The sequence below is a fragment of the Chionomys nivalis genome, chromosome 8 (assembly GCF_950005125.1).
Source record: "Chionomys nivalis chromosome 8, mChiNiv1.1, whole genome shotgun sequence".
NCBI lineage: Eukaryota > Metazoa > Chordata > Mammalia > Rodentia > Cricetidae > Chionomys > Chionomys nivalis.
In genome coordinates this window covers 61,357,325-61,376,844 of record NC_080093.1, presented here as the reverse complement: position 1 = coordinate 61,376,844, position 19,520 = coordinate 61,357,325, and the positions used below count along the sequence as shown (strand labels likewise).

The window sequence follows — 19,520 nt, the reverse complement described above, 5'->3', positions numbered from 1 at the left end:
GAGCCATGCTGAAGTGTATACACCGTTTGTGTTTGTTCATGCAGGGTGCTTGTGTGTCCATCCCTTTTGCCCATCTCTAACATTTCTGCTTCAATCCAAAAGGAAATCCCATCCCCATGAAATACCCCTCCTCCCGGTTCTTGGCAACCACCTTGTACACCTACTGATTTACACATTCCGGTTATTTTATGTAAATGAAGTCATACAATATGTGGCCTTTTGAGTCTCATCCCTTTTCTTTTGCAATATGTTTTGTAGCTCAGCTTGGCGGCAGTGTGTGTCAATCCATTCTGTCCAGACTGGAGACTGTACCAATCTGTGGGTACACCTCATTCTATTTCTCCTCTCGTCCTCAGGTGGGCACACGGCTTGTTTCTTTCTGCTTTAATGGCTATCATAAGAGGTACAGCTATGAATATTTATGGACACCTGTTTTCAATTCTTTATGGGAACCTATACACCTAAGGGTGGATTGTATATAATTCCATATTCAAAATTTGCAAAGCCACTAAGCCATCTCTTCGGCTCATGGTGCTCTTGCAAAGGCTCTCCGTTTGGTCCCACCCCCCACATTGAGTGACCCCGAATGGCCATGTCTAGAGGCTCACAGCTACTGCAACTCCAACTCCAGGGGATCTGATAACCTCTTCTGACCCCCACAGGTACCTGCACTCTCCTGTACATAGTCACATATAGATACAAAGTGAACAAGAGAACAAACCTGTTTTTAAACTATGAAAGAAGGGAGCCTTCTTGCTGCCACTGGACTCCTAGCGGTCTTTGGCTTTCCTGGGCTATGGCAGCATTGCCCCTTCGCTGCCTCAGCATCTACTTTGTGTCGCCTCCTCTTCTTACACAGACAGGTCAGTGGACCTGGCTCTAGCCCAGCTGGAGCCTCATCTCAACTGCTCACAACTACAGAGATCCTGTGTCCAAATAAGGCTACCGTGTGGGTCTCCAGGAAGACATGAACTTGGGAGACCACTAAGTACCGAACTCTCTGGATGCCCTCATCCTTGAAGGCCTTAAGCCTCTCCATCCTGTGGGGGCTTCCAAGACAGCTCCTGCCTCCAGTCTACAGTTCCAGCCTCCATCTATGTCCCTGGGGGCATTTCACTGATAGAGAGAGTGGGAGACTTCCAGAGGCAAGGCTAAGTCTGAGCGTTAAGAATTTTATGCTTATTTAACTTGTGGTCCCTCTTAGATACTTGGCTAGCATAGAAAATCACTGCTTAATTGAAGACTATTTCCTTCAGCCTGGTCTGAGTATGAATCGGGAGTTTTGTGGCATTTACAGATTCATCAACTGATGTCTATAATGTCTAATGGAAAATGAAAAAGTAAGCAATATTTGGGCCATGCTAATGGGAGGCTACATTGTAAATCTTATTCGCTTTTATCAGCGTTAGCGTGTGAATGCGCAGGCGCAGTCATGCCATGGCACGTGTGCGGAGGTCAGACGTCAACTTTCAGGAGTCAGTGTTCTCCTTCCACCCCATGAAGGAGAACCTACCCAGGGAACACCCAATTGTTCAGCCTTGACTGTAAGCGTCTTTACAGCACGAACCATCTCACCAGCCCCAAAACTCTGTTCTTGTGGAAACTGGGGACATGGAGCTGGACTGTGTCAGGGTGTGGGACTTGTGTCCTTTCTCCTTGATATCTCACGGAGGAAGTTCTGGGTTCAGAAGAGGTTCAGGATACGCATACCTGCATAGCAGGCAGAATAGAGCCAGTTCATACAAGGACCATTGAAGGGCCCTTCCTGAGCCCCAAGACCATGTCAAGTCCAAGGAATGTCTGGCTCTCGCTAGAAAAGGGAATTTCTGTCTTGCCACTGCCATGGTGGCCTCTCTGCTCCTCCTGGCCTCTCCTGTGCAGATGAAATTGGGAAGAGGCTGTGCTCGTAGAGGCTTGAGTGACAGCTCCTGAGTCTCCTTACCCTCCCAGGTTCCACTCTGCTTTGACATTAACAGTGCTGAACACAGTGGAGGAAGCTCTGACAACCACCGCAGCCTGGTTCTGCTTCGCTTATTGCTCCCCTTTTCTAACAGGTTGTGACATTTCCTGCCACTGAGTCTCTTCCCCTTTTAACAGCTCTTAAAGGACACAATATTCTTGACTCTCTGTTGGTAAACATTTGAGGCAACAGGGCTCTGTGTTTATAGAAACACTGGTTTGGGGGGGAGAAAACTCAACTTGGCCCTTTGTGGGGGGCGGTAAAGGCTGTTTCACTCACTCACTGAACAAATATTTATTAAAAACTGCTTTTAAGGATGCCGGGCCTCTCCCAGGTAGAACAGGATAAATGAAGCCTTGCATGCGGATGTTTAGAGTCTCAGCCCCACAAATGCTAACACTGGCTTCTGCCAAAAGAAGCAAAGGGTATTTTTTTCTCGTGTGGATTGGGGGAGTCAGTAAATATTTTTCTGTGATTTTTTTTTTTTTTGGAATTTACAAAATGTGTATCCGTTTGTCCTGAAATGAGAGGTCTGTCTGTTTAGATGAGCCCCACACTCATCCTGATGAAATCTTACAAAGTTCAGGAGCAAAAGCACACCCAGGAATAATGAACCTCAACCATAGACACGTGAGTGTCTGTGTTCTGAGTGCCAGGCAGATTGCGTGAATTTGAACTCAGGCTCTGCCAGTGTACTAATTGGGTGTCAGTGGACTAGATGCCTGACCTCTCTGCTTTGTAGTGACCTGTGAAATAGGCACCATGGAAGCCTTGTACTGTCCAGAGAGGTAGAAAAGGCCAAGGGACTAGATTCTAGTCTTGTCACGGTGGGAACTAGGTGTTCTCTGCAGGTATTGCCGGAGCAAGCCTTCCCAGACTGGGACTGCTTAGGAACTCAGAGGAAGAGGTTCAGCAACAATGTAGCGCCTTCTGAGTCCTTTCTCTGTGCTGGATGGAAGCGCCTGTTCTCACTCTATGTCCTGAGTGTTCCAGGAGTTTGTGTCCTTGGAACTAAAAGCCGAGGCCCTCCCCCAGATGCCCTGCTCAACACCAGAATATACAAAAAGAAACAGAAGTAAAATGGATTATGTTGCCTGCACCTTGCTCACCTCTGAGCTGAATTCAAAGTGATTTGTTTACATCCTAGAGAGGTCCATCATCAACAGCAGGGGGCTGCATCTCAGTTCATTCCTGAGAGTTAGTGAAAGAGTTGGGGAGTAGTGGCTGCTCTGTGTAGCTGGCCTTGATCCCATATTCTCAGGACTCAGGATACTGCTGCAGAAGGTCCCCATGTGACCAGGCAGTACCAAGAGCTTCCTTCAGCTCTCCAACTCCCCTGGAGACGTGAGAGTTTCTGCTCTGCTGGTTTTATGCACCCAGAGAGAGGCAAAACTGGTCCAAGACCCACTCAGCTTGTGGATGGGAGCAGGTGTCTTAATTTTTTGAGATCCAGGCATTTCCAGTGGGCGTATTGCAAAGACAGCAGCCATGGTTAGATGCTGGGGGGGGGGGGGGAATTCAACCATTTATTTCTTTAAACTTAGGATTCCTCAATTTCTTAATATTCTAAATATGATTGTTGGAAAAGGGAGGGTTATTTACTTTGGCGGTGGTTTCCATCTAAAGATAACAGAATTTCCCTCCCATTTCTGCGTGGCAATTACCCATTCACTGTGGTACATAGTCTGGGGGACATGTGACTGGCTCCTCAAACCCTTTGGTGAAAGGGAAAGGGGAGGGCCATACCCAGCCAGAGCCATGAGCCAACAGTCCAAGGCAAACAAGAAATGGCCACTCTGTTTATGGAGTATGCCACAGTACTGAGGCATTCATTTATTCACTCAGTCCCCAGATGTGAGGTACCCTGTGGGCTGCAAACGTGGCTCGCCTTTCCCAGTCCCTTCAGCCCCTCTCATTTTCTCTGCACCACTGGCCTAACTCACTCATAGCCTCAGTGTTCCACGACACAGAGTCCCCAATTTGCATGATTTGCCCAAGCTGCTCTTGCACTTGGAAAATGGAAGAGCCAAGGGACTTGGAAACCAGGCTCCTGCCACATGCCTGGCTCTGCAGAGAAGGCTTGGCTTTGAGCTAACCTTTTTCCTTGGCTAAGAAATAACAAGGCTGCCCACTCGGTGAGGAACAGACACCATCACACATCCGGAGAGAGGCTATGCAACCGACAATTTTTCTCCCAGCGGCTGTCCTTGTGGGTGTGCGAAATGGCCAATAGCAGACCCATTAAGCAGCTGGCAGGTGAGAGCAGGTGTCCCCAGGGGCACCACCGCCACCTCATGTTTAGCGCCTCCTGGATATGTGTGTGTATGCACTGTGAGTTATAGTCTCCAGAATAATTGATTTTAATATGCACGGGAGAATCAATACTGTGGGAAGAAAGCCAATGCCCTCTGCTATTGGATGGGTAATTTCTTCCTAGCTCCCTTCAGCCAAGGAACTTTTTCACTGGGGTGTTAAATTTCTTGACTGAGGAGGATGAGAGACCCACGATGGTGGGACTGAATTGGAAGTGAGGAGATGGGGTGAGGGTGCCTGCTAGGCAGAATTCAAACGTGCCCTAAAAGGCTAATTCCTTATTAATCACTTCAACTGTGTGTGGATGGAGAGAGGGGATTTGAGAAGGTTACCTGAGGTCATTGCCTGGGTAGTGATGGGACCAGAAACCACATTTACAAAGTGAATCTGTAGAGATGCTGGTCAGAGGATGGATGACCTTTGGGGACACAGGGAGTTAGTTTAAAAAGCTGTGGACTCTGATCTGATGGCAGGGGGGCTGGTGTGGCTAGCTGTTTCTAGGACTTCCCCGTGGCGTCATCTGCTGGTCATCTTTGGAATTTGACCTCCAGTTAAGCAGAAATGGCTCCTGAATCTTGCATCTAGTTTCAGATTTCTATTTCGAGTTCAAAGCAGAGCCCATAAAACATTAATCAATAACACTTTAATCACATAAACCCCCTTCTTGAACACATGTCAGCTTTCTCTCCAACACTCAGCACTTTGCCATTGTGTGTCTGCCCCACTAGGCTGTCAGCATCTTGGAGTCCCCTCGCATCCTCTTGTTGGAACCCAGGTTCAGGGTGTGCTCAGCCGTGGATGCTCCAGATGAGGTGGAACAGAGGTGGTGTCAGGAGCACTTGTGTAGTATGCAGAGGTCACTGTCCTCTTGCTGGCTCAGAGCAGATTGTGAATAGGGCTCCCCTGAGTTCCCCATGCACCCTAAAGCTGGCACAGGGTCTCAGATCACAGAGCCTCAGATTAAGGAAGATAGAGTCTCTGAGAGACAGGCAACTAGCAAAGTGACAGATATTGAGCCCAGGTATACATCTCCCTGTCCTCAGTGCACTGCCAGGCTGGTTTCAAGCCACTAGAATGCTCAAGATGGCTCTTGTATCAAATGTCTCTGAGCTCAGCACCTCCGTAGGCAGCAACATAACTTCTGCCTACCCTTGGCTTGTAAGATCCAGACCAGCACCCCCTGGATATTATAATAATAATAATAATCTCCAATATTGCTGTCCACCCTGGCTTAGCAGCAAATAAAAAATCAAGACCATCATTCTGTCCCCCAAGGCAGGATTGGTGAGGGCCCCAGGTCTTAAGAAGGCTTTCTCCCGACAGTCAAGTGTTACATGTGGCCCTCTGCTCAGCTCAGGAGCCATGCAGCCAAATCTCCAGCATGCCAGCCTTGGAAGAGCAGCGCTTCATGCTCCTGTGAGTGCAGTGAGGTTGAGGATACAAGCTTAGTCACCCCGGCTTCTGCAGCACCCAGTCTATTTAGGTGGGTGGTCGGAGGTGAGGCAGGAATACCTGGAACCCTCTGAAATTTTCCATAGGAGAGTGACCCCCCCCCAAGTTAGACTAGACATACTTAAAGGGAGCATATTTGTCTTGCCTTGCCAGTTAAACCAGACCCCATTCCATGATGTGGGAAACACCTGTTGAACCAATGTACAAACAAATCTGGACAAATAAAAAGAATAATCTCTATTACTATCTCCTGGTCACACTAAAATCAGCATTTCTTTAAAAATGCATGAGCTTCGTGGTGTTTCCCAGTGTGCGAACAAGCCATTTTATGAAATGGGTGTGCATTTACTATTAAAGAGGAGAGTATCTACTTATTAATATTCCCAAAGGGTGGCTCTTGGGTTCGCTGCCGCGCTGCCGTTCTAATTTTCTGTAATTATATGGGGCTGACTGTAGTTTGCCAGCAGAGCGTCAATAAAGTGAAATGTAACCCTGGAACTAGCACGCTCACACCACCCCCAACCACTAACACGCTCACACCACCCCAACCCCACTCTTTCTTTTTTCCTCCTGGAGTTTTCCTGCTCTGAGTGTGCAGCCTTACCGTTTTCTGGGCCCAGGGAAGCTGAGAGGATGCCCTCCCTGCAGCCCTAATCACAGAGACCAGAAAAAGTGCAGAGCTGTCCTGTGACATTCAATTTGTTCAAAGAGCAGGGAGGGTTCCTCTTAGGGGACCTGTTATGATGATCTAAAAATGGAGAGAGAATTCAGTTTGTATTTCTTTGGTTTTGGTTTTTATATGGTGATGGAGATTAAACCTGGGGGCTCGCATGTGTTGGGCAAGCTATCTACTCCTGAGCTACATGCCCAGCCCAGGAACACCTTTGAGTACCTTTGGGGAGCACTTAGGAGCCAGGGCCTGAAAGGAGCTTGCCCGAAGTTAGCATTAGAGGACAGAGCCATCTAGGAGCAAGAAGGAGATCCTCTGTAGACACTGAATCTGCTGGTGGCTTCATGTGGGGGTTCCAAACTCCAGAACTATCTAATGTGAGGTGTTCTGCTCTAGTAACCTGCACTGTAGGAGGGGTGGTGGGAGTCTCACTTTATTTTGTTCAACTCTGGACACAGTCAGTGCCATTAAATAGTTGAATGACTGCGAATGAATGAATGAATGAATGAATGAATGAATGAATGAATGAGTGAATGCATGGGTGCTTGGGTGCATGAATGAATGAAGCTACCACAAACTGACATGAACTAGACTAGAATGTGACCCTGACTCTTCCATTCTCAAGATACGTGTCTTGGGACAAATAAGTTGTGGTCTTTCTGGGTTGCATCCTCAGCAGAAGAAAAGACCACGGGAGCACATGGTTCCCCTATGCACTGTGCACCAGGCAGGAAGGTGGTGCCTTGGCGATGTTTCAGTACTAGAAACAGGTCGGGGGCAGCGTTGTGAGGAAGGGCGTGGGCTCCTTTGGAGGCTGACATGGGTCAGACAGGCGAAAGATCTGGAGGAAAGCCCCAAGCACAGGCTCAGAGTGGCTGAGATGCAGAGGGCAGGCAACTGCTGAGGCAGGGGTCCAGCGAAGATGCTGGACGGCAAGGAGGGGGGACTGCCCACACCAGCCTCTCCAAGCATCCTCTCTGGGCTGAACTCCTGAGCATGAGGAGATGAATACCTTTATTTTTCTTTTCAGCACACTTGCTTTTCATAGCAGATTTAACCCCGTCCCTCCTGACACTCAAATGTATCATCTCTAATCCCTTGTCCCTATGAACAAAGCTACCGAAAACACCAAGGTTCCAGCTCTCTGTGGACAAGCGTATTTCTGCATTTAAAATGGCAACATCTATGTGTGGAGCCACTGTAAGAGGCTCTTGCCTAAGTTTTTAAGATTTTACATTAATATGGAATATTTAAATGCATGTCCAGTCACAAAGAGCCTAGAGGTCTAGCCTTCTTTGAGGAGCTCAGGTGTGGCCTGCCTCACGGTGTAACTCAAAGTGATCCAGCTTTACCCTGTTTCTTGCCATATCACCCGCATCTGCCTCTACTTACAGCCAAGAGCTGCTGCTCCACAGGTGGACTTGCAGGCTGGGCTTAAACGGCTCTCCAAAGGCAGGGGGTACATGGCATTCCCTGGCATCCCTGGGACTCCCACAGGACGTTGGCAAAAGGAGTTAGGGAAAGGAAAAGCCTGATTTTCATTTCCTGACTCCAAACAACGTCATTTCGTGATTTCAAGTGAGGCGCCTCGTTTTCAGACCCTCACCGTGCCAAGTTATGGGAGAATTTTAATTCAGTTTGGTCTTCCTTAATTTGCTGTGAATGCACGCGTTTTAATCTTCTTTTATTAAAAATAAATCCACCCTCTTCACTCCGGTCTCTTGTGTAAATATCTGATTAGGGCAGATGCGTGGCCCGGTCCAACGTGAGTGTGTCACCGTCCCTCAAGAAAGGACTGACTTCAAAGAACTGCCCCTGCCACGTGAGCAACGTTAATTGAGCCAAACAGCATGCATGAATTATTTATAACTGCTCCTCTGGTTATTTGGTGAGAAAAATCTGGTCCCAAATTGCAGCTAAGAAAAGCAATGTCCCTGCATTATAACTCAGAGAAACATTTAGACCCTCTCTGGCACACCCAGTTGTGTGAGCACGGAACGTGAACAGTTTCCTTGGTGCCTGAGATGTGAGGGCTGCACCTGCCTAAGCCCTGGAACTAATCTGCGCAGCCTCTTTCCAACTTAGCCTGAGCTCCTGGGTAACGATGTAGAATACATATTATAGATAGGATTGAGGGCACCCCTACCCCCACCTCCCATTGCTGGAGCCTCACCTTGCTCCACCCCCCAGCCCCTACCTCCCATTGCATGCTGAACCAGCTGGGAAGGAGAAACCAGGCCCCTTTTCTACTGCTGAGATGACCGATCATAGTGCATATACCCAGTGGTCAGTCCCCTGCAGGCATGAGTTTACCTTCCATTTGCTTAGATGAGCATCCCTCCTATGTCCTACACCCTTTCTCAACAAAGGAGGCATGGGAAACATGTGGCAAGCCCCACTAAAGGTTTGCTACCTTGATGCAAGGTAGAATTTCAGTAATAAGTTCATATCCGCGGCATTTAGATAGCATCCTTTCTGCCTGTCCCCTCTGCCCCTTGAAGATGCAGAGAGCTCTTTCCTTGCCTTGGAACTAGGGCCCCAGGATGCTAAGCTATGAGTGAAAATGCACCATGGTACAGAAGCTGCAAGCGGGAGTCTGCTGACTAGAAGGGACCTGGACACTGGCTTTGCTTTCTTTGGTTTTGAGACAGGGTTTTCTATAACTCAAACTGACTTGGAACCCAGAATGTGTTATGTAGCCGAGGGTGGCCTTGCTCTTCTGACCCTCTTGTTTACGGTGTGCACGTGGTCTCACTCCATCTTGTCTCATGCTTATACCCAAGGTCGTATGAATGCTGAGCTACATGCCTAGTTTTTCACCACGTTCTGAAAGCACCCCTCTTTTAAAGATGGAATTGCACAATTAGGATGAAAATGCCCGGACATCAAGCCTAGGGTGTGATGGATTTGAACAAAAGTATGTCCCCCATCAAGAGGAGGCACTGACTGTTTCCCTGGGAATTTTGATGGGTTACTAATTACACTGTCACAGGGAGAGAATGTTCTTCTCTTCACCTCTGGAATATGGTTCCTTCTTATGCTTTCTAGAACTTTCTACTCCCAGTGGCTGTGGAGGTCACAGGCTAACCCACTGAGTCCTATATGAGGCTACAGACCTAAATTCTCCAGTCTGTTTTCTCTTGGCCTCAACTAGGAGGGAATCACCATGCTGCTTCCAGGGGGTGCTGGGTTCCTTATGTGTGCCTTTTTCCCACAGAGCCTTGCAGCAGACAGGTAGATCAACGGTGTCTGTGCAGCAGCTTCTAGCTGTAAACCACATCCCTGTCATCTTGCAGATCTGTGTCACCTGCCTCTTAAATCTCCTGTCTTGTGGTCCAATTAGAACAGGTCTCATTGTCCCAACCAAAACCCATACTCTGTGGCTCTGGTCATGCGGATAGTTCTTGCTACTGCTGGAAGTTGAGCAGTGTTGTCTGAGACCTCCGCTGACTGCCATGCCCTAGAGCAGTGTGTCTGACAGCCTGGGCAGGAGGTAGCGGGTGGTAAGATATATACCATTTTGTCTGTAATTAGAGGCCCTTGCTGTCCTTTAGGAAGGCCTAAAATTGCCCTATGGTGATAGGGAGAGAGGGGGAGAAAGAAATGAAGGAAGGAAAGGGACGGGAGAGATGCTCCAAAGTTAAGAGATCTGACCCCTGCTGTCTTGCAGAGGACCCAGTTTGGTCCCCAGCACCCCTACTGGGTAGCCCACAGCCTCCTATAACTGCACCTCCAGGAGATCAGACATTCTCCTCTGGCCTCCACACACACAGTTAGTTGTTGGGCAGAGTGGGGTGCCCAGGTGATTAGCATATTTGCTGAGGCAATTATCCCGGGATTGTAGAAGCTGATTTCAGCATAGAGAACATTAGTCTATCAAAATACTTTGGCGTCTCCCCTGGAAGCAGTAATGGAAGTGTTGGTTTATTTATGGGTCTTGATCGAAGGGCATCACCGGCTGATTTATAGCCCAGATAAAGTCAAATAAAAGTCACGAGGGGTGGAAGTGATCTCTCGCTGACTCTACCTTGGAAAGTGTCTGTCTCTCTCCCCGGAGGGCTCCCAAAACACCGCCCACAGTGCACAGCTGTCTCTTCCCTAGACCCCAGGTGCAGCTGGTCTGTGAGTGGCGCTTCGCGCACAGGACAGAGGGGAAATGCAGTAGGGCTGGGGCTACCCGCAGGCTTAGGGCTGGGGCTACCCGCAGGCTTAGCGAAAATAGGGGAATTGCCTCCCATGCCTTCTTGCCCCCAAAGTAGAAACCCATAGTCCTGCTGAGTGTTCTTGGGGCTCTGACATATTGTAAGTTCAGAGAAGGTGTTGTCAGCCGTGTCCTTACTCCAGTAGCCCGAGGGAAGAGCGCATATTCATCTTGTCCCTCCAGATGCAGTGGGTCCCCAGCTACAGACACCTGCTCCCTCAACTCCTGACAGCACCCCTGCCGTTTTACTCGGTGCTGTTGGGACTCAACCTCTCTTTCCGCTCCAGCCACCAGACCATGAGCAGCTCTCACAGAAATGTACATTCAAATGCAGAGAAGAGTAGACAAGGGAGGCCAGACAGCAAAAGACAGATGGACAGGCTGATGGAGAGCTGTCGTCAATGATCGAGTCAGGGTGATCTGCAGTGTGGAGGGCTGATAGGGAGAGCAGGGTATCCGTGGTGGCTGATGAAAGGTGGGGGGAGGGGGGTAGCGAGTGAGATGCCGAAGCAGATAAGAGGGAAGTAGCTGCTCAGGATAGCAGAGTGACCAAGGGGCTGGGGATTGGAGTGGATTGGAGCAAGGGCACCATCACAGAAAGACCACACCTCATGTGGTAGTAACTTCACAGGTAGTAACACCTGGGCACACTCATTAACCCGAAGCGACAGTAGTGGTGAGCGTGGACACGGTGACAGCATGAAACATCCCCTAAGCACTCAGGAAAATCAGTGTCCGGCCCATGGGCTATGTGTGGGCAGTGACTGCGTCATCAGGGCTCCGACCTCATCAGCTGATCAATCCACTGATAGGTTCAAGATCTGACGGTGTTTGGGGTGAGGTTCCTCCTAAGGTGTTTTCCTCAGGGGTTCTGTCACAGTCGTGGCAAGCTGACATGCATGGAACATAATCAGAGTTCCTTTCCCAGTGGGCGAGCCTCACCATTCAGATTTCCTTTGTAGGAACTGGCGATGCCTTCCTATAGAGCCATGAGCTTTTCTGATGGAGAAAGGGACAGAGACAGAGGGCACTGAGAGTCCTTGCTGTGCCTGTGATTTATTCATTTTAAAATCTGTGGATATTGAACTTACTTTCCTTGCCTTTCCGTCCCCCCAATAATCGCTAATATCCACTCACTAGTGAAAATTTGGGTTAAGTAAGATCAAAGGGTTATTCCAACCAATTACCTGCTTCTGTTTACATGGGAAAGAAGGGTTCACTGTGACTCCCATTCCCTGGTCTTATGCAGCCCCCGTTCATTGTAATTCTATGTGATCCTCATTCGCCGGTCCTATGTGATTCCCATTCATGCTTCTATGTGTCCCCCATCCCTTAGTTTGATCTTCTCTTTTGCAGTCACCACGTGTAGATTTTCAGAGTCTTCCTGTCTTCTCAGGTTGGAAAGTTTGGTTTCTGGCTCCATGTACCCCCATTTGGCCCCATGTGGAGAGAGATGCTGTTAGCTTCCTGGTCTCTAACCCAGTGCCTGACTTGCCCAGACCCTAGCTGCTTGTTGATGAGATGAAGTCCGAATACGGTTTCACAATCTGTGAAAATGTGCTCCTGCGTGGGAGCCTGTGATTTCCATGATCTGGCCTTGTGGCTTTGATGAAAGACACTGAGTTCCGACAGAAGAGGCTCTTCACTTCTTACTCATCTTCAAGAGGGCTCGGTGAATAATTGGAATTATGCAAATTAGCACGCACCACATAGGGACTGGAAATTGTTCCCTAACAGGCCTGCGGACAGGCTCAAAGGCTTGCAGGTCCTTCCCAAAAAGCCGAGTTAAATGTTACTTATCTGCATCCATCTTTCTTCCTCCCCACTTCCCTCTCTCCTCTCCTCCTCCTTCTCTATCTGTAGTTATCTGTCCTCCCCCCCACCTCCTTCCCTCCCTGTCTCTTCTCCCTGCCTTCCTAGGGGTCAGCACCTGATTGTCTCCCCACTGTGCATCTTCACACGCCCAGGATGACACCTGCCTCCAGCAGGTCTGCTCTGACCTATTCAGATAGCCAGTTCCTGGAGGATATCTGTCAGGTGACCAACAGCCAGGGTCACCCACCCCCAAGCCTTTCTCCCTCTTCCCTCGTTCCTACCTGATTTCTTTTTCTTTTGCTTTTTTGTCAACGTGAGGACCCCTTTGGCAACCTCATTTTAAAGATGTTTCCATGTTTGCATTTAGACATTCAATTACCTTTGCTCAAAAGCAATTAAGTTCCACCCTTCACCCACTGAGCTGAGGACTCCCTGTGAACATCTTTTCTCTTTTAATAAGCAAAGCCCTCTTCAAAGGGGCAGGGTCACATGGCTACACCTGAAACATGCTGTGTCTGCAGATTTTAATGAATGGGTTTTTTTAAGAAAATAATTGTTTAAATCTCTCATCCCTATAAGTATATTCACATCTAAGTGTTAGGAAAGGTCTGGGTTTTGTTTCTTTTGCCATGGAAAAATATTATTTTATCTGAGTTTTTGTCTTTTCCTGGAACATTAAAAAGCAATTATCTTGTTGCGTGAGTCACCTTGTCCTGATTTTATAGAAGACAGACATTAGAAGCAGATACTTGGGGCTGGAGAGCTGTCTCAGTGGCAATTACATAGGACTGAAGTTCGGTTCCCAGCACTCACATGGACTTGAGGGAAAGGGATCACAATAGATGGTAACTCCCATTCCAGGGGAGCTGACCCCCTCGCATGGCTTCCCAAGTCACTGTCCTCACACACATTACACACACAGACAACCAAGCCCTCAGAGGTCTGGTGGCTGGATAAGGGGTCGCAAGGGCAGAAAGGGCCAAGGCCAGCAACTCTGCTGTGTTCCAAAAGAGCGACATACATTACCAGCCACCATTCCACAGCACCAGCTCCTTCCTCCCAGGTCTGAACTTCCTACACTGAACTGCTGCTCACGGGTGCAAGGTGCCCAGCCTTGGCTGACCGGCACCCATGGGTGTATGCCCTCTGTGCTGCAGGTGAGAAAGAAACACCTGTCCGTGGTCAGTCAAGTGTTTGTAGCCCTCCTACCTGAAGCTAAGGACTTTCTGCTGTGGAGATTCGCCACAGACCAGATTTAGTCTACTCCCAGAACCTTCACTGTCCTGTCTAAGACCCATGGGTAATCTGTGTGCTAACATGAAGAACCCTGGGAATGAGACAGTGGTCCTGAGAAAAATATCATGGCGCCTTCCGTGCCTTCATTCATGTTCCCTTGGAGTGAAGATGCCCCGCCCCAGACACACACCAGGAACATGAGAGGGAGATGGTGGCCTTCATGCTTCTTTTGTATATAAACCTATCACTCTCCAGAGATGTAGAGTTCCAACATCCCACCGGTGTTGGGCCCCCATGTGATTCTAGTAACATGGGTCGTCACTAGAAATGAGCCTGAAGGAGCAGCAAGTCACCAGCTAACAAGTTGTTCCATAGCCTTCTCAATCCTTCAGCCCCAGACTTCCCACCCTCATTCTTCAGTTTCCCCGAGGAAGCAGTTCCAGTGGACGAAGACAAAGATGGCGCGACAATAGGTCATGCACAGCTTCCTCCAACCCTCTGTGTCCTCCCATTGCTGGAGGTTCTGGTTGCATGCTTCGTTTCAGGGAAACTGTGACTGACTCCCTGGTTGTGTGACCCAGCCTCCACAGCTTCTAAGGGGTGGCTGAGGCTGCTCTTGCCTTCCCCTTCCAAGTCCGGGAGCTTCCATGGCCACAGACAGGACTTGGGTCAGCTTCGCATGTCCTGATCCTAGAAGGCTACTTGAACATGGTCGTGGGAAGTCCTGATAAAGTATTCAATGGAATAAGAAAGATAGGTTTATAATCAAACTGATAGATGGGTGGATTTGGAGTAGAGTAAAAATAAAGTGTGCTTTTCTGGGAATAGACTGCTTTGTTCATTCCAGCTCTGCAGACTGCAGCAGCTCCATGCCTCCTGCGCTCAGCACTTGGCAGGCACGCAGCGAATGCTAGTCAGCTACAAATCCTTGGAGCTCGGCATGGATTTAATGCCTCTTTCACACATTATTCCCGCACAGATTCGTGTCTGTGCTTACTAAGTAGCCTGCGCAAGTTTTTGAGAGTGGATGGCCAGGGATCCTCCGACAGGTTGTCACTAGGCTTAAAATACAAGAGGGACAATAAAGAGACACCAGATGGCTGGACAGGTTGTGATGTCTGCAGTGTGTCTCCCTCTGCTGGTCCCATCCGGAATTTCAGCTCTGAGAAGTTAAAGACCACCGCCATGACAGGAGAGAGGGATTGAGCTTCACCCTCCTCAAGGGTGCTGGCCTTGCCTTCTCTAGATCTCTGAGTGCTCCATGAGGGAGGTTATTAATGCTGGGGATGCAGCACCATGTTTCACCCAGGAATTCTGCATCTCTGGAGTTGGAGTGAGGCAATTAATAATTCCGAATCAGTTATTCCACAGTTTCCTCTAGTGTATATAAAGCACCATGGCATTGTTCAGGAACAGATGGAAAGGGAAAAGGCAGTGTGTGGCGATATGTGTGGAGCTGCCTGTCAAAGGAGAGCCTGGGCAGCATGGATCCAGTTGAGGGCGTGTGTCCCCAGCAGTCCTGACCTTCAACATGGGCTTTATAACCCTGTAGCCTAACTTTGCCCAGTCTTTTACCATCCACTGGTTCGCAACCCTCACGGGGTTACTGTGTGCATGATACACATGCAGATAGCAGCCTAGAGCGGGTTTGTGTCTGTGGCTCACTTTATAAATCTACAATGTCCATTCGGGAACTATGAAGAGGAGAGGCCATGTGTGCTGGTGGCCACCGACTAATTGTACTGGGATGATAGTTCCAATGTATGGGGACGGGGATTGTTTCATCTCGGCGGGGCTGCCTGATGAGAAGCACTGGGTATTGCCATGTTCCTTCCAGGCCTTCGGTAATTACAAACATTAGTGTTCCCTATTGGAACAGCCCGAGTGCCGAGTGTCTACTGGCCTCAGTTCTGAGGTCTGGTCCATCCACATCCCTCATGAATATTCTGGGTAGCAGATCTCAATAAGGATGGGACAGATCCTCTGGGCTGACTGTGGATGAGGTTCCATGGACAGGGAACAAATATTTGCACTGGGCAGAGCCATTGCCTGCCTCTATTGGTCAGAAGTCCTCAAGTAAGGGTTTCTACACTACGGGGTAGTTACCATCACTGTCGCTTCTAATGAGGGTTGAATGTGGTCGGGCAAAGTGGGGGCAAAGTGTGAATCCGAGGTTACTGCTTGTGGGGTCCTGGTATGAAAAGCTTTCTCTGTGTTGACCCTCTTGCCAACTGGACTGTCCCCTGCATCCATCCAACCTGGTAATCACTTAGCGTCCTTCTGAGGCTGTAAATGGCTCTGTGGAGCAGGAAGTTAGTACAGTCAGAAGCAAGGTCTGGAGGGGGCTGTTGAAGTGGACCAGGAGAGCTCAGAGCCACCGGATGGAAGAGGGAAGAGAAGGACCCTGAAGCTAGCCTCAAACTGATTGGCCAGGAGCTCCTTGCCAGGTCTGGAGGGAATGAATTTGGCCAGCCTAGTGAGAAGGACCCAAAAGGCACACGGGAGGGCACTGGCATCTGTTTACCCAAGGTAGGACACCCACCATAGATACAACTTGGCCAGAGAATGACTATGGAAGGGAAGTGGTGAGCAGTTGGTACTGGGGGACATGATATCTGGGGTGCCAGGTGACTCATTAAGATGCCTCTTGGTTAGCAGTATGGACAAAACTGAGGTCTGGTCACTCTCCACGCTGGTTCACCCTTAGCAGTGTGGGAGTTGTAGGCTGTGGGAACTCTGGCGGGACCTGCAGGTGACCATGACTGTACCACCCCAGTGTGGGAAGACAAAAGAGACTGTGAAGTTGGGAGGCAGAGTTCTTGGCTCCCTTGGAACCTGTAATGAGTTCATCTCTTAATTCTACCCCTCCCTTTCGAGTAAGAGCCATGTCCAGGGCCTGCTACCCCAGAACGACTCTAAGTAAAGTCCTTATCTCTTTGCAGGTGTGCCATGGAGCCCTTCTGTCCACTCCTGCTGGGCAGTTTTAGCTTGTCACTCGCCAGAGCTGGCAACGACACCACTCCAACAGAGAGCAATTGGACCAGCACAACTGTAGGTAAGAGCCCTACCCTCATCCCAGATGCCCCTGTCGCTGCCTCACACACGGCCCCCTCCCAAGCTGGGGGAAGAGGGGTTCAGTGTGGCAACCAGGAAGCCGAGCGCGTACCCTTGACCGGAGCTATCAAGTGTGTCCAGGGAGACTTTCCACCTGCGGAGGAGGGCCTCAGCATTGGTGGAAGAAGGAGAGCGTGAGAAAGCCTAAGAGGGGCCGTCAAGATGACTTGGGGACAAAGAGCCTCTGTCAGACCTGAGAAGCTGAGTTCAATCCCTGAGACCCATTCAGTGGAAAAGGAGAAAACTGACCCCTGAAAGTTGTCCTCTGACCTCTCCGCGTGCACTGTGACTGATGTATTTGTGCCCACTCATTGACACACAATTAATAATTAATTTAACAATAAATTCTGAGAAGTCTGGCTGTGTAGAGCCCTGTTAGAAGCAACAGTTATCAAACCCTGACCCATGGGTTGGGCAAATGTGAATATTGGTTTGATGGTTTGTTGGGTAACTTTTTCTGAGGAGATATGAGCAAACAGCTATTTGCCCAAGAGAAGACACCCCCCATAGACTCAAAAAATGACAATGCCCTGTCTCCCTTGGTGAGCCAGTAGATGTCTTGGGGTTACGCAGGGAAGCAGGCGTGACTCAGAGGCAGCTGCCTCACTGGAAAGCCCATCCCGCCTGGGTAACAGCTCACGGGTGCTGTCTCATGGCTGTCTCCCAGGCAACTTGTAAGCAACCCCATTGAAGACTCCCTCCACCCCAAACGCATCCCTGGCAATTCGTCTATGGCTTGTAAAACCTTGTGGGTCTTAGAGCTTTCTCATGTTTTGTGAACTTCTGACTCCCCTTCATGAGAAGATGTTTCAACATCGAGGAAATTGCCACACAACAGGTCTAATAATGGTGATGAAGAAATCATTGTTATAATATTCTGTAATATTGATATGTGGTGAGGTTTCTCATTTTTTTAAAAAAAAGGAGTCACTAATTTTAGAGATGGATGAGGAGCATTCTTGGGTGTCTCGTGGCTTCTAGGAGAGGGAATTGGAATGGGCAGTGCTGCCCTGTCCTCAAGAGAAAGTTAGGACTGATACAGTCCAGGGCAGGGATGGGGGTTTGGTTTTTGTTTTCGGTAGTCTCTCCCCTCACTTTGTAGTTTAAAGGATACAGAAGAGGAAAAGGCACACTGGTGTCCATGTGATGTCAAGGAGAAAGCTCACGGATATTCCCAGTGACACAAGGTAGACACAGGGACCACATACTATAGACTAAGTAGGATTCCATTGAGAGGAAATCTCCAGGACCTGACTAGCATGGGCAGGGAGAGTAGTGAGCAGTTGCTTCTGTTGAGGATGAAGACAGAAGGGATCTTACTGAAGACAAAGAAATATGCTAATAAGAAAAAAAGAAACATCCTAATAATAATACTGTAATAGCCAGAGCTGCCTAACCCTAGAAAGTAATTCACCTTACATTGAAAATAGGTGCATTTTCTAATATGTAAATTTCATCTCAATTAAATTAGTAAATATTTTGCAAAGCCAAAGTGAGGAAGAGGATGAGGAAATGGAAATAAAAACCAAGAATGGGTCTTCTTGGCTCTCACAGCCTGGGTTCCAACCCCACCTCAGGTACTTGTTAGCTGAGTAACCTGAAAGGCCTTACTGAACCCCTCTGTGCCTCCCTGCCCGGACTCAGGAGGTACAGGTGGTAGCCGTCCCGGCTCTTGGTTGGCAGTGCAGTGAGCATTACAGGAACAAGCAGGCTGGACAGTTTTTAGGACACAGCAGCACCCCCACAGCGTTGGCTTCTTCTGTGGTCAACAGGGAGCAAGCTCCAGATTCAGTCATCTAACTGGTCTCTGAAAGTCGGGAATGCTGCTGCTAAAATCCCGCAACTCCTTCATTGTGATTTTTTTTAGGGATTGTGCTGCACCCAGGGAGAGCTAGGCTCAGGGCAGAAGGATGGGATCAGGATGAGCAGTTGACAGGGATTCCCTGCAGCGTGCCCTGGTGGTAAAGTCAGAATGAACATGCAATAGCAAAGGCTAACCCTTGCCTCTGCACCTGCTTCATGCCCATCCCTTATTACACACTTGCTCCATTCCTGATAGAGTGAAGCCTAGCCACACTGGGGCAGACCGTCTGCCTTACTCAGCCTATGAATTCTGGTGTTAGTCCCACTCAGAAACCCCCTCGGACAGCTGTCTCTAACTGTCTTGGCGGCCGTGCACCAATCTAGTTTACACATGAAATTCAGCGTCCTGCTTGGTCCTTGCAAGGCTTAAAGAAAACCCAAATTGTCAATATCCTTACAGAAACACACTTAAGAAAAAGCCTGTGGAAGCTGGTGCCATCCCAGTGGGTCAGCTTTGCCCCGTCAAGGGCTCTACAGGGTCTCCTGTCCCTAGTTAGTATCCTAGAGAGACAGTGACGGCCCTAAGGAGAGGAAAGAAGTGCCGTGCTCCATGGAAGCAAACACCGGGCTCAGAGCACCCTGGCTGGCTGTACTCTCTTCCCACTTCCTCCTTGTTGTGACACCCCAGGGGAAACCCACAGCCACAGAAAAAAAACAACCCAGACGCTGCAACACACGCCTCTCTGCAGGTTGCTTTCCACACACTGGTCCTCAGCAGTGTGGGCAGCCTTGGGCATCCCAGACCTGCTTCAAGGACAGTGACTTTCTCGGACATTCACAAAAGTCTTCCAACCCACACCCCTAGCTTCCCTCCCCAACACTAATCAGCTGGCTGTTTAGGATACCTGGAAGACTGTCCGTATGTCCCTGTGAACATCTTAAAGTCCTGGGGACAG

At 49.1% G+C, this 19,520-nt stretch overlaps 1 protein-coding gene across 3 annotated transcripts in view; it reads left to right on the top strand.

The window, feature by feature from the left end:
* The window catches only part of Ptpre (protein tyrosine phosphatase receptor type E), a 142,948-nt gene that overhangs the window by 84,496 nt on the left and 38,932 nt on the right, over positions 1 to 19,520 (top strand). For all 3 annotated transcript variants that reach the window (XM_057777850.1, XM_057777853.1, XM_057777851.1), the window contains one exon: positions 16,590 to 16,702. In XM_057777850.1, coding sequence (XP_057633833.1) covers positions 16,590 to 16,702 — 113 coding nt within the window. The remainder of the gene's footprint in view (positions 1 to 16,589; positions 16,703 to 19,520) is intronic.